The sequence below is a fragment of the Calonectris borealis genome, chromosome 15, assembly GCF_964195595.1.
Source record: "Calonectris borealis chromosome 15, bCalBor7.hap1.2, whole genome shotgun sequence".
NCBI classification, from domain to species: Eukaryota; Metazoa; Chordata; class Aves; order Procellariiformes; family Procellariidae; genus Calonectris; species Calonectris borealis.
In genome coordinates this window covers 10,828,661-10,843,796 of record NC_134326.1, presented here as the reverse complement: position 1 = coordinate 10,843,796, position 15,136 = coordinate 10,828,661, and the positions used below count along the sequence as shown (strand labels likewise).

General features: G+C 47.8%; 1 protein-coding gene across 1 annotated transcript in view; it reads left to right on the top strand.

The window, feature by feature from the left end:
• The first annotated feature begins 891 nt into the window (after positions 1 to 891).
• Positions 892 to 15,136, top strand: part of HTR4 (5-hydroxytryptamine receptor 4) — a 97,659-nt gene continuing 83,414 nt past the window's right edge. Inside the window, exon 1 of the mRNA XM_075164176.1 lies at positions 892 to 945. Within this exon, the coding sequence (XP_075020277.1) occupies positions 920 to 945 (26 nt within the window). The 5' untranslated portion in view covers positions 892 to 919. The remainder of the gene's footprint in view (positions 946 to 15,136) is intronic.

The following is a 15,136-nucleotide window of genomic DNA, read 5'->3' as shown; positions in this document are numbered from 1 at the left end:
CCACACCAGCACCCAGAGCTCACTGGGTACAGCATGGTATGCTGTGTGTACTGGTATAATGCTTTGGGTTCGTGTCTTTTGAAATTATTTCCCTACTAACTCATTTGTGGTAATTAGAGGGAAGGAGCTGTTACCGTCTGAGGAGGCACTACACAGAATGGGGTTTTTCAACAAGTGAGGCACGGTGTCTGCAGAGGGCTGTGGCAGATGGAGTCTTAGGTGTGATCTGTATCCTATGCATTGTTTCTTACGACTTCTGCCTGTGCAGCTTCTCCTCACCCCTATGGAAACTGAATATTTGGCCAGAAGAGCCTTTTCTCTGTGCCAGTGTAGCAGCCCTTGCAGTATTTTACTACCTTGCTGCAGTTGAAACATCCTCTGGGAATCTAAATCCGAGAAGTCCCCGGGAGAAGTGATGATCATGGAGTGGATTAAAGGTTGATCTTAGCTTCCAGGTGAAGACCTGACTTCGCTCATAAAAGGGGGGATTTTTTTTGTTATTTTCAGTAGAGCCAGTGTTCCCCTGGGCCCTTGAAGCGCCCTGTTAGCCCTAGGTTATGCCTGAATGGGTGGTGTATACACAGCCACAAAGGGTTATCACTTCAGCTTGATTTCGTGCCTCCAGGCATGCACCTTAGTGTTGTGAGATACAAATACGTCGGGTAGATTACAGAAAATTGTGTTATGTCAGCTCTACGCAATGGTGTGACTTCATTTTGACACATCTACATAACTTCTGTTTTCAAAAGAAGCCAGGCCAGGGGGGCAAAATGCAGCGTTATGGGTGTCTTCACTGGGGTAAATGTGCATCTGTGAGAGATCCTGTAACTTATAACTGTCCTTTCTAACTCTCTCCACTGCAGGACGAGGTCTCTTCTATGGACATTGAACTCCCAGCTACCTATGCTTATTGCCTGTGATGGAAGAACTCGATGTTAATGTGAGGTAGGATAACCTACGTGGCTCCCCTGTACCGCGCCTCGTCCAGCTGGTGAGCTGCGGGGGGCAGTGGCCGGACGGTGTGTTTGGAAAGCTGCAGGACGGTATTTTCTGTTTGCCTGTAGATGAAGGTCTCTGCTCATGCAGCAATGTCTGGTTTGGGGTTTCCTGGAGTTCTGTGAGGATGTAGTGTCACCCTGTTATTTGTGTAAATGGCAGATGTGGCGTAGCCAAGTCAAGGACTTCCTTGCAGTAGGATGGATGGGGCCCCATCAAAGACCGGGCACAAGCCCATCTGTGCCTGCTGAAAGTCTGATCCTAGGGGGTTTTTTTGGTGCAATGGTCTAAAAACTTACAACCTCACCTCTGCTGCCTTATACTGGGGCAAGCAAAAAAATGACATCTCTGAAGTCATTTCAAACCCCTGGGCACACTACTGGTATTAGTGAAAGACAAATTTCGGTATGGATCATTTTGATCCTGGAAGTGTGATGCCAACAGAAATTGTTCAAAAAGGCTGGAGATCCTGTTTGCAGCTGTCCCCGGGACACAGGGCTGGCATCGGCTCTGCCATTCTCCCTCTGGTGTGATCTGCAGGATCTTTCTGTAGGACTAGGATTTGTCCCTTTTGTTTCTTGGCCTTTTGACTGCCCAGGCTGCTGCTGATGCTGAACTGTGTAGGGAGCTGAACTGAGACCCACCAAACCCACTTCACACAAGGACATCAAACTTCTGACCAAACCCATGTTGCTGGCCCAGACACAGGAGGAAGCAATATTCCAGTTGCAATGACAGATGTATGTTTCCACAAAGAGTTTACTTAAAATCCACTCAGGGATTATCTTTTTGATGTCTCAAGTTTTTATTTTGGGGAGTAATCCTTCACCCTTCCCCTGCCTGGACACTCAAGTGGCAAATACGTGGGGAAATGTCTTGGAGAAAATTGCTCTGATAGAGACAGATCGAATGTATGTACTCCGGTCTTCCAGGAAACCTTTCCCTAAGGAGTTACGGAACAGAGATCAGGAGGAAACGCAGTACAGAAGGGAGGGGAACGGGGTCTTACACCTCAAAGGGGATCCTGCCGTGCCACCCTGTCCTCGCAGCTTTCTAGCTCTTGGGCTTTCAGGTTGGGATGTGCCTCTGTGCAAGCCACAACCCACTCTCTCTAGTTGCATGCACAGAACAAGATAACACATTTTCAAAGACAATTTCTGTTCTTAATGAGCCTCCTCAAAGTGCTGTACTATCAGAGAGAACATCTCTGGTCTTCTTTCACCTACTCAAGTGTTGGGAAAATCACCAGCTGCTCCACGTTGCTGCTTTAATGCACACTTAGCAGCTCGCATTTATAACCCGGTAATCAATGCTGAGGGGTAATGTGTTTTGCTTAATGAAATTTGTCTTGCCTTTTTAATACCAGAAGTGTAGTTAAATGCGTAGGCTGCTGCTGTTTCTCTGAAAAGGGGATTAAGGTGCTGACACCAGGCAATTTTCCCTACAATCTTTTCCTTCCTCTAAAGACGCTAGGAAAAAATCCTCTGTTTCTCACGATGGTGAAAAAAATTCCCCATTGTACATTTGATCATTCATAGAAGGAAAGTCTGTCAGTTCATAAACACCAGGGGGCACAGAGAAACTGGCTCAGCAAGTGCCTGGACCACAAGTGCCTGGCACAGGGAGGCTATACCAGGAGGGAAGTATGACGTTATATTTACCTTACCCATATATTTTTTTCAGTAATGTGCTATTTGCCACTGGTGGAGACAGACACTGAGTAAGTCTGACCAAACATGGATGTTTTGAAGTGATCTACTGGAGTTTTGTAATTCAGTATTTGTAGGAACCAACAGACTGTTATCTGTTTCTTTCTATTTTTGAATTTTACTATAATTCCAATCACTCCTAATCCTGGTCCAAAAGAAACCCAGTCAAAACCCCACCCTTCCCCCAACCCCCAAAACCCAAACCCAAATAAAATTGATTCCTATCAGAATTAGGCTTTCTCTTCCTACTTGTGATACTTCCCGATATGTGATGTAGCCTGAACGCAATGAGAAGTGCTTGGGAGGAGGGGGTTTGGGCAGAGCTGGGGGGTCTCCTTCGGTCGGCTTGCTGCGGAAAATGCCCTGGGGAAAGGTTTTTTGGAAAGAGTCCCTCAAGAGACCGCTTTCTCCTGGAGACTGGTTAGTGCGGCCGGCTGGTGTGGTCTGACCCTGGCAGGGCAGTGGAAGGATCTCTGAGGGGGAAATTCTCGTTGGGTGAATTATTTCATCCGACTGCCCATTTAGATGTTAAAAGAGGCAACACAAGGTATTCCTGGGGATCTGATGAATGAAAATCCATGGGAATTTGAAAGCTCTCCTGAATCAATATTGATTCACCGTTCCCCAGCTGTTTTGATCAAACACTGTGGTCAGATCTCACTTCGCCATACTTCAGGAATGATTTTATTCTTTTGTTCCTAGGGGCTCTTTCTGAGCTGGACTAAGGCAGTCCTGTGTGTGATTGGTTGCATAAACAGACTTTGTGGTAGGCACATAGTTTTATTTTGACTCCACACTTGTCCAAACCATGAATTTTTTGTTTTGAGAGCTTTGCTTTTGTCAGCTACCAGTAAGTAGCTAATGTTCCTCCTTTATCTGCCCTGATTTCAGTTTTTTTGCTGAGATGTGAAATACTGAATGTTTTCTGTCGAAGCTGGGGGCTTCCACGTGTTGTTTTCCAGAGCTGCACGTGGTGAGCCTGAGAGGTGGGAGCACTTGGGTCCCCCCTCCCCATCCCTGCGGGGCTCAGGGATGCTCCAGTGGGAAGCACGAGAAGAGGAGCCAAGCTTGGGGAAATGAGAGATGCTTTGACAACGTGGGGACAACAGCAGGATGGGAGGAGAGAGGGTCAGGTTGACTTTGTTTAGAGCTGAGCCCTGTGGAAACAGCATGTCGCTCTTCGGCTCAGAGCCACAAGTGCCGCAGTTGTCCTGCTCCAGCCAGCTGGGATGGCTGTGGGCGCAGGGCTCCTGCCCTCGACAGGTTTTGGTGGGGTGCCCCAGAGGGTGCCAAGTGATGAGCGGCTTTACATCTCTGTAGCTACCTGAAGCACTGCAGGCAGATTCAACTGTACAACTGTTTTATTTCTGTGGAAAAATTTGGTTATGAATTTTACAAATGCTGCAGTGCGAGGTTAGAGAGACATTCCTGGAAATTTTAGACAGTCTGCTTTGGGACTAGTATTAATCACGGCCGAGGGGGGTGGCAGACCTCATTTTCTCTAATTCTAGAGTAGAAAAATAAATGACCTCGCAAGTATTTCCGATTTATATTTTATAGAATTTTTTAATTTCATGTGACTTGGTGATTATTATTGAACCCATTTATTATAGGCAGTAGGTTAATGAGATACTGTCAAGGGTTTTGGAATGAAAACTCAAACCCTTGAATTGGTTAGAGTATGGGAAAAAAAAAAGCCGTTCCCTTTATTCTCTTCATTTCCAACAACTTTATAAAAATATTAGTTGGGCACACCACACACAAGAGTACAGCGGTCCGTCCCGCTGACCCGCCCTAGCACCGCGGGCACGTGTGACCCGTAGCCTGTTTGCTGCTGGTGCCCCCAGCCAAAGGGCCGGAGCTCCTGCAGGTGCCTTCACTGCTGCCCCCAGGGGCACAAACCTCTTCCTCCACCTGAAGGTTGTGACGAACCACTTTGAATCTTCTGTCTGGAGCCAGAGCTGGCGCAAGGGTTTTGGCAAGCAGGCTGCTGCCCTGCCCGCTCATGCCCATGGTTCTTGTAAATTTGTGCAAACCTTCAAAACACGTTTGCACTTCAGTTTTTCTGGTTTTTGGTGCATTAGACAATTTCACTTTCATACAAACACAATGATTTTGACAGCCTCGGAGAAAATGGAAAAAGGCTGAACCTCTTTGGGCACAAAAAGAAAATAAGCACAGAGGTGGCTTTGCTGCAGTTTGTTTTACTGTGCCTACGCTTGCATTTCGGTGCCGAGCAGCAGTAAGGTGAATTCCCTGGTCATCCCCACACGTGGTGTATCAGTTCAGATCACACAGCACTTAGCAAGGGGACTTGTGAACTACATTCCTCTTGGAAGACATTAAACCAGCAGCTCTGCACCACGCGCTCTGCAGTCCGCAATGAGGACTAAAGGTTTTGAAGCATGGGCTCAAACCATGCAGCTTCCACATTCAGGCATGGTGGGGACGTGCAGGCAGGGAGACTAGGCTAAATCTAATCCAAAATATCCCCCCACGTCCTGCATAGAGTGGAGATGCAGGGGCCACAGTACCAACTGCTTTGATCTGCTCCTGTTGTGCCAAATTACCAGCTAAAATAGACATAGTTTGTCTGTACAGAAGTCACCTGGGAGTCCATGGACTCTTGTTTTTCTGTGTACAAACCAGGCAATTGGCTCTTACAGGGTGCGGGTAGGTACATAATAACTCTGCCCATGAAAACTGAGAGAGGAGGTTCCATGTACCAAGAACGGCACCTGCAGACCTCGCTGAGCAATCCAGAGGGGCCCCAACAGGGAGGACTCTGCTTCTCTTGGGCACTTGCCAGTGTAGGCTGCAAACGTGCCGTGCACAGAGAGTGAGCAATGGCCTTATTAAAGACTATTAAAGCCTTCCTAGACCTTTGGTAAGACTTTCATTATCTCACTACAGGGCATTCCCCGTAGCCAGGAATGAAGTAAAGCTTCCCGTCGGCATGCCAGTCCCTCTCTCGTAGCAGCTAAATCTGACTCCTTTACATTGCTGGGAGCACAGGTGACTCAAATCTACGCCAGTTCTGAATGGCGTGGTTGGCCATTCTTGTGCATTTTCCCTTCTTTGAAGTCCGGCGCTCATCGTTCATTCATTCATCCCATTGCTATGGGTGCTGCCTGGCCAGCCCAGCATTTCTAGCTCCTGGGCTGCCTCAATTTTAGCTTACCAGGCACCACAGAGGACTCTTCGTGATGCAGCTCTGCAAATCTCCCACCACCCTCGAGCTGCAGGGTGCTCAAATGCTTTACTCAGTTAACTGCTCGGAGCTGCTCTGCTGGCACAGTTTGAAAACCATTGGCTCAAGCTTTCTGAAAGAGCTTTTGGCACAGGCAGGCTCTGGGCTGGTTTACAACAGTGCAACAGGTTGGGAAGTTGCAGTTACTAACGAGAGGCAATCTGAACATTTCTCAAAAGCTGCAAACTGATTTTCATGTGCTGGCTGATGTAGGGCAAGCACCCTACTATTGCATGCTAAATATTGACCGCACAATTGTGTTTCAGGCAGCTTTTTAAATATTTCTGTTAGCATTTTAACCCCAAAGGCTGTGCTGTGGGCTTTGAGAACTAGGTTGTTTTCCAGTTCTCACAGCAAACTCTTCGTAGGTCCTTGGGCAAATCTTCAAGACTGATTGATTCTCCCCACTGTGACAACTGGAGTCCCATAGAAGCTCCAGCACTAGCAGCCCGTGTTGCTCTTCAGGTCCGTAGCTGGGAGGGGAGAAGTGGAGGAGCAGCTGCCTGGCATTTACAGCCAGGACCAAGCGAGCAGAGCCGTGGTTCTGCTGGCCGGAGCTCTTCTCACCTCTTGGGCAACAAGGAGAAACCTCTGCTATTTGAATGGGTGCCTCTGAGTGTGGTCAGAGCTGCTCTGTGTACTTCACACTGTACAAAGGTTTCTTGCTTCCTCAGGTGTTGGGGAGAGGCCATTATGCTCTTGAGAAATACGCTTTTAAAAAAAAATCACGAGAACGTTTAGTGCAAGTAAATAGCTTTTATATAAGCCTTTTTCTTGTAGCAGTTGGTGAAGGCAGACTCCCTTTGCTAAATCAACTATGGAGAAACAATGTATTATTTTAGTTTGTCACAACAGTAATTGCTTTTTATTTTTAAGCTAAGCCCCCAAAACAGCTGAATTTTAGATTGATGTTAATTGCTTCCAAACTTGGCTTTATCAGCTTTAGTTTTCTCAGTTTGTTGCTGAAGATATTTTTGTTGCTTGAAGTATTCTGAAAAACGCAGAGCCCTCCAGCAGTACTGTGTGGGGTTCATTAATCTTCTCTTGGCTTTGAGAAATGAGAAGCAAGGTGAGGGAACAAGGAATCAAATTGGTTGAATTAGTTGTGTTTGTTTGGAAGCAAAGAAAATATTCCATTTTTTAACACAGCTGCTGTTCCCAAAGTCCTCATACAGAGGCATAGTGAACATTATTTCTGACAACAGACCTTCTTGTTGATATGCCCTCTTGAGTCAAGTTGTATGTTTGAGTGAGTCCCAAATCTGCAGCCTTGCTGTGATGGCCCAAGAGGCTCCTTTCATCATGGACCCCAAGAAGCGATGCCATTGATGGCTGGCTCTAAGACGGGTTCGTTACCTAAAGCTGGTACGCTGGCAGGATGGCTGAATGCGGAAAGAGGCAGAGAAGGTCTTAGGTCTCCTCTCCCCATCCAAACCCGGGGAGAAGCAGGAGCAATAGTCAGTGGTGGGAGAGAGAGGGACCCAAAGAGCTCCATCCCTGAAGCCCCAGAAGTAGCGAAGGGATGTCCCAGGAGAGGAGTGGGTGCGTGCCCTCGGTCCCTGTGCTCCCCTCGCTCAGGACACTGGCAGCCAGCAGCGAGGACTGAGCAGTGGGGCAGGACAGGCAGAAAACTGGCTGAAAGCAGAGGTGGCCGTTTGGGCAAGGGGGAGGCTGTGCTGAGTGGTTGGAACAAAATAAGCATCTGATTTAATGACCCAAAGCGTAGAAAACGGAAGAGGTTTAGGAAGGAGCTTGTGTGCTCCGAGTGCCCTCCCAGTGGGGATTCACAGAAAGCAAAGCGCTTAAGATTCCTCCAGCAGGTTGCAATATAAGTGTTTATTCTTAGATATACACAAGCTTTTTTTCAAAACCTCTCCAGCTTCTACACTTTGAGTCATTAAATCATTGTTTATCTCAACTTCTTTGGTCACATTTCTGTTCAGGTGAGAAATACCAGGCTAAAATGTCATTTAACAGGCCAGAATCAGCCTAGAGCACGCTTCTTCTCCTAGTCCCCTTTCTAAGGGAAGATCAACTCTAATCCTCCTGTAATACCTGCAGCATCCATCCAAGAAAGGTACTTGCTCGTGCTTTTCTGTGGAGACAGACATACTGATTGAGAAGATTTTCTGCAGAGCCCTGTCTTCTCCGCCTGCGTCCCCCAGGCAGGAACGGTGCAGCGATCAGAGGAGCACGTAGACGGGAGCTGAGTGTTTTCATCCCTTGGTACACAAGTGATATAACGTCCTGTTCTGCTTGCTGAGCTGATGTGGATGAGTGCATTTTCTCCTGAGGATAATGGCAGGCAGAACACATGGTGCCAGAAAAGAGCGAAGTAAAACCCTACAGATCCCTTATGAGGCAAAACTTAACAGTATTGATTTACATCAGCTGTAGATACGACTATATATAAGCTGTGCTGTTGAACAAAATGAACCATTTTATAAGTAGCCGTTTGAAAGATGGCCGGTTGCTGGCTTTGGAGGGGTTAGCCTCTGTGTGCCTGGGGGTGCTGGGGTGGTCGGGCACAGCAGGGGCCCCTGGGAAGGAGCCCACAAGCCGGGAGCACTAAACTGCATGGGGCACTACTGAATCTGCAGCCATAGCCTTCGCAGAGCATTTCCCATCTGCCGACACCGGGTGCAAGAAGAGGGGCGAAGCAGGAGGGCACAGGGAAGCAAGGCATGGTGTACAGGTTCACCTTCATATTTTTGTGCTACCAACCAAAAACCCTCGGTAGCCAAAAAAGCCCTGCAAAAGAAGTTCTCTCTGCAGAATGCTCCCTGCAGCCCAGGCACCGCTCAGCAGGAGCAATGGCTGTTATCAGCCTGGGTACTTTTCATATTGTTCAACTTTTTTCTCAGTTTCTAGGGAAACACTTTATAGCACTATATTTATCAGAACGTCTTTCCAAACACCTCCGCCAACACTTAATTAATGGAATTTTTAAGCCTGGCTCCAGCTTCTGCAAATTAATAGTGTGCTCCCTGACGGCAGCTGTGGAGCAAGTGAGACATATATACTCTCTGAAATAAGTTAGAGGGTGCAGAGGCAGAGGGGCAGCACCACCATTTGTCTGCGTGCGCTGAGCCCCCCAGGAAGGTAAGGCTGTCATGCACTTCTGCGATGTTTCACTCTGCTTTTATTAGTGTGCCCTGAGGAATCTGTGCAGACGAAAATGCCCTTGACAAAGAGCTGGGCCATAAAAATTAACTTTTTGATGTCTTTCGGCACACCCTTTCTTTAGCTTCAGTGCCTCTGCACAGAGTGGCAGCTAGTGAAGATTTGGAAGAGGCTGTGGAAGGCTGTTAAAATAGTCCCAAAGCCTGGGATATCCTGGGGCAGACCTGGCTCTAGGGCTTGGCAAAAATGGGCAGCTGCCCTAGAAAGCAGCAGATTGCCCAGAGCAGGAGAATGGGCTGGACCTTGTGGCCAGCTTTTGCCCACGCCGGCTGCCTGGAAGGGCAAGGCTGGCAGCTGCGGAGCCAGGGGCTTCCCAGGACACCCTCCTTGACTTTTCAAGGCTGACCCTCAGCATTAGGCTGGCAAAATTCAATTCAATTGTCAGATTGACAGAGCTGTGTTCCCTTATAGAGCAGACATGATGATGTGTCTCAAAACCAAAGGGTATTGGCTGTAGGTGGAAATCTAATGGCTTTTGCTCTCCTCTCAGTGAGTTAAAATTGCTTTTGGAGAAGTGCAGAAAGACAGTCCCGAGGTCTTGGGTAGACACCTCTTCTGGGAATGCTGTCTTGGGAATAGGGCTGCGATGCTGACAGCTGCCGTGAGCTGTTACCTACTCCAGATCCTGCCGCAATAGTGTGCGCGGCTGCAGAACGAGCCATTCACTGCTTGGGAAAGAGCATTTCTACTACCTCAGATATGAAGGATGCTGCAGCAAAACATTTTGTGCTAGTTGCTTGGCCACGTGTCTAGGACCTGCTATCAGGTAGTATAAATGACTGTTGATAGACTATTACCCTGGAGCAGAGTGCATCTACGATGCAGATAAGAAATGTGCTCCTCTTCTTACCTAGTTCAGTCTTCCACTATTTATTTTACCCTTTCTGTACTGGCAATGAATTATCAATGATGTGACTCCCTGGTCTGGCAAACAGTCAGAGGTCTGAACCTCAGTCGCTGGCTGAACTTACTGTCTGGCCCCATCTGTTCACCGAGGACTTGCCACCACGTGTCCTCTGAGCAGCAGCCTCTGCCTCCCAAAGTCAGAACGTGAAGTAAAAGCCGTTGTCTGAACGTAAGCTTTGCCATCTGACGGACAGGAACCCTGTGGAGATGAAGCTTTCAGGGAGTTCTTGGCTGTTTGGGGGTGAACCCATTGTAGGGCAAGTTATTAAAAAAAAAAGGGGGGGGGGGGCAGAAAGAAAAACCCCAGCTTGAGGCATACTGAAAAATGTAGCAGACCATGGGAGTGCCATTAGTGCTGTGAACTGCTGGCTCACGTTTGCAAAAGGACTTGCAAAGAGGCAGTTTCAGCTCTTGTGCGTGTATCCCTCAATACCAACCAAGTCACTGGAAGCCAAACTACTCTACTTTTAAGCACGTGCATAGGAGGTGGAGAGGTGAAGAGTCTGCCTGTTGCAGGTGACTTTTTGTAGTTGATGCAGTTTCTGCCTGCTATTGAATTGCTGAAAGTTTAGTATAGCCTTATGCAACTCAAATCCTTCCCAAGATATGATGCCTGGACTGCAGGGAGAATTCAATCTCACGCTTGCCAGATGCCCTTCTATTTCTCACATTTCAGGAACAGTAAATCTGGAAACTTTAAAAAAAAAAAAAAAAAAAGCAAACGCACGCATCCTTGCAGAAAAAAGCATTAGAAACAGAATATCAATATTGGAGAGGACTGCTGGGGGCAGAAGCTGGGTTTCTGGCTCTGTGCTGGTATACCTGTGATAAATGGACCAGCAGCTGACCTTTCAACTGCACGTTGGCATTGCCGTAAGCTCAGAGAGGAGTGAAGGAGAAAGAAAAGGGCTCTGCTTGCTGCTAGTGAGGGGTGGGATGAGCAGGGTGCTGTTAAATATTTGGCCATCCATCTGTTGATGGGTCCGAGTGAAGGAGAGGGAGAGAATCGAGCAGGGCCTTTCCCTTCCCAGGGCACATGAGCTCATGTCTACATGAAAGCAGAAGAAACATGTCATGGCTGTTTTGGGGTCGTATCTGTCTTCTGTCACCCCTCCCTGGGTTGGGGCCTTATCTCATAGCTCATCTCTAACTGTGGCTCTGCGAACAGGCACAGAGTATTTCTACCTAGCAGTAGGCACAGACATGCTCCTTGCTTTTCCAATGCCCTCAAAGCTTTAATGCACCCAGTATCTGCTTGTTCATTCCCTATGTGACTTCCCCAGCCCAAGCGCTGTCCCTGTGGGAATATCGGGTCACTGCTCCAGCAGGGTACCAGGCAGAGGTAAAAGCAGACTCCAGTGGTTATAGTGCTGGGCAAGAGCATGTCCTGATGACTCTGAGTTCTTTTAAAAGAAGTCAGTTCCAGATGTCAAATGTGCGTGATATCAGTTTACTTCACTTAGTCCCCAGTTCCTTAGCCTAATCTGGAAAATCACCCAAGCTCCCAGTTGGCTCCTAGAGCTCAGATGATTTTTTTTTTTCCCATCTCTGTATCTCCAGAGTTATATCTGTTGGCATTTAAGTTCTGTTCGACTTTGCCTTAAAGGCCAGGACCTGAAACTACAAAGTCTACTTGTTTCCAAAGCCTCCTTTCCACATAGACCACAGGGCTGTGGTGATGGGCCAGCTCATTGCTCACTGTCAGTAGGCTAGTCTGGAGACCTGTCCAGGGCTTCCTCATCTCACGAACTTCCTGAGAGCTCTGAGGACTTATCTGAGAACAGGCTATTGTCTACTCACCAGGGAGTGTAATAGGAGAATAAATAAATCCAACAAAAGAAGGACCTGGTTCATGTTAATTTAGTCAAGAAGCTCTCAGGACTGAGAGCGGAGTGGTGAGGGAGCTGCCCCTGAGCTGTGACATGTTCCTGAGCAGGCTCAGCCGGGGGCTCGGCTGCTTGGAGGACTAGGGCAAGTAGAGGATGTCACGGGAGTCCAGACAGATTTTGAGTTTACTCTGTGGAAAGGAGATGGTGGGAGACACGGGCTGTTCCCTTTGCAGCCTCTGCCAGAGAAGCTTCTGTGGGGCCTGGGCATCAAGATACGAACCTCCTCTTCGCTGGTAGACATCCCTGGAAAATTAATAGACTGCCTTACTTCTTTGGGAATTAAACTGCTAATGCTAGAGTGGAAGAATGCATGGGTTTTTTTCTCCATTCCCAAGCAGCTGGAATAGATTTGGTCCCATTACTGCCATTATTCGCAATTTCCATTTTTATGGGCCATAATGGGGATGTGATTCTGAGGCAGAGCTGGCAGCTACGATGAAACATGGGGGTTTTATTTCTTGCAATTCAGCTGCTGTTCAGTATGCTTTCCTGAGCCCAGCAGATCTGGATCTAGTCCAGTGCAGGCACCTAGTGTTTTTGTGTTGCTTATACTTTTCCCTGCAAGCCACGCTCAAAGCCCTTGTTGATGCTGTCTCCTCGCAGCAACATGAGGATCTGTTGAATTACTCTTGGTGACCCACTGTAAACGAGAAGTTTTCACTGGAGCTCAAAGCTGTAAACTGATTCAGCTAACAGTGTCCCTCACCTGAAATCCCTGTTGAAGTTAGTAACAAAGTTTAAATGGCCAGAAAATAACTCACAAAACAAACTAGCTTTCTGTACTCATCCTCAGTTAAAATGCACTGCACCAGCTTTCCAGAAATGTCATTAATTAAGGTTTCCACTGCTTTGTGATTGGCAGGTGCTATTGTATTTCTGGCAGCCTTGCAGACCCCTAAGCAGAGCATTTAAGCCCAATGGGAAGATGCTGGATGAGCAGCCTGGCTGCTCAGCCCTGCCAGGGATCTGCTGACCCCAGGCTGGGAGCCAGTTTCCCTGCTCTGATGTGGAACAAATTACCCACAAAAACAAATGGTTGTTGTAGTCTATTGTCTTTTTTTTGAGCCTTGGGCCTCTCCGCTTGGTCGGTCCCTTCTCTGACACCTGGAAAGAGCATTGCGTTGGCAGTGTCGTTTTCTAGGTGGATCTAAGATGCTGGGTGCAGGCACCTTACCTCTTTCTTCTTCGCTTGTCTCAAAACTTTACAGACAGGGCCACATGGTACAGCTGACATGCCCGGCCTTTCTTCCTCCGTAGGCTTTTAAACCCTCAAACTGACCCTGTGTTTCTGCTCTATTTTATCAAATTTCAGCTCTCCAGGCCTTTGCTTGTTTCCAAGTATGTCTGGGCAGTAGGTTTGATGTCCAATAGGGCTCTTAGTTTGTCATCCATTTTGCTATGCAGCTTCATGGCTTATGTTCTAGTCTGAAGAACGTACCTGAGGGTGCGAACCCTTGAACCAGGACACCATAGGCAGCATCACTGCGGTGCCGCTGGCTTTACCTCTCAGTTTTCTCCTTGAGCTTTTCTTTTCTTCTTTTTTCCCCTCTGTCGTGGTTTAACCTGGCAGCAGCCAAATACCACGCAGCCGCTCGCTCACCCCCCCGCCGGGTGGAATGGGGGAGAGAATCAGAAGGGTAAAAGTGAGAAAAACTCGTGGGTTGAGATAAAGACAGTTTAATAGGGAAAGCAAAAGCCGCGCATGCAAGCAAAGCGAAACAAGGAATTCATTCACTGCTTCCCATCGGCAGGCAGGTGTTCAGCCATCGCCAGGAAAGCAGGGCTCCATCACGCGTAACGGTTACTTGGGAAGACACACGCCATCACTCCGAACGCCCCCCCTCCTTCTTCTTCACCCAGCCTTATATGCTGAGCATGACGTCATATGGTATGGAATAGCCCATTGGCCAGCTGGGCCAGCCGTCCTGGCCATGCTCCCTCCCAGCCCCCTGCACATCTGGCAGGGCATGGGAAGATGAAAAGTCCTTGACTAGCATAAACATTACCTAGCAACAACCAAAACATCAGCGTGTCATCAACATTATTCTCACACTACATCCAAAACACAGCACTATACCAGTTAATAGGAAGAAAATCAACTCCATCCCAGCCAAAACCAGGACACCCTCACAGCTCTCGGACTAGTTTCCTTAGTCAGTGGCAGGGAAAATTATAGACCTGTGGTACCCAGCGTATCAGGGTGTAATTTATTTGCAAGTGGTCAGTTATCAAACTGAAACAGACTTTTGAAATCAGCCTGCACTGAGATCGCTGGGAGAGGCAGCAGCTAGCTCCCAGTCGTGGAGCAAACGTGAAGTTCACAGAACCTGTGAGTGGAGAGTCCATACCTGATGCCACAAAGAAACCTCTAGGTTATTTCACTCCTTTGTGGGGAAGAGGTCTCTCCCTTCGCATTGCTCTCTTCTCCAGGAACGGCTGTTTCTAGGAATCTTTGTCAAGGGCTTCTGCAGATGAGCGTGGTGAGACATTCCTCCTGTTAGCCAAAGGAAATCCCAACTGAACAAACACTTCCAGAGCCTCTTAGGCTGGCCTCGGGGAAATGTGCTGGTAGTGACTCCTGGGTGGGATCTGGGTTGCATCTCAGTTGAGTGTCTGCATTTACCATCTACAAAGCGGTCCCAGCTGTTTGCTTTTCCTCTCTCCTGCTGCTTGCCCAGGTTGACATCCTCTCTTGTTTATTTGAAGTGAGAAGTGTGATGAGGCTTTTGTGGAGTATTCAGAACATGCACTTATCTGGGGATGTAGAAGGAGGTTTAAATAAAACAAGAAATTTAAGTGCTCTCTTCTTGAATCAAAGACTCTGGTCTTCATGATAAAGCTCAAATTGAGGTAGCAGAGTTGGAAATGCATGACATCTCAAAGATGACTTTTATCTTGCTTGACTGATGTCTTTTGTGTCAGGGTACAGCGAACTGGTTGGGCAGTTCAGAAATTGTGGCACTGGAGAAGGGACTAAGGAGACACACCGTTCCCTGGGGACACGAGGCAATCACTCAGGCCAATACTTCAAGGGGCACACACCTTGAGCTCCACCATGATGAGCTCCACCATGCTGTGCCTTAAAAAGACTTGTTGGGACATACAGTCCTACGTTGTCTTCAAATAAGAAGTGAAAGTACCTCCTGCTATTGTCTGGTAATGAATGAGCTGGGAGCTGGTTTTGTGTGGCTCAGAGCCACACG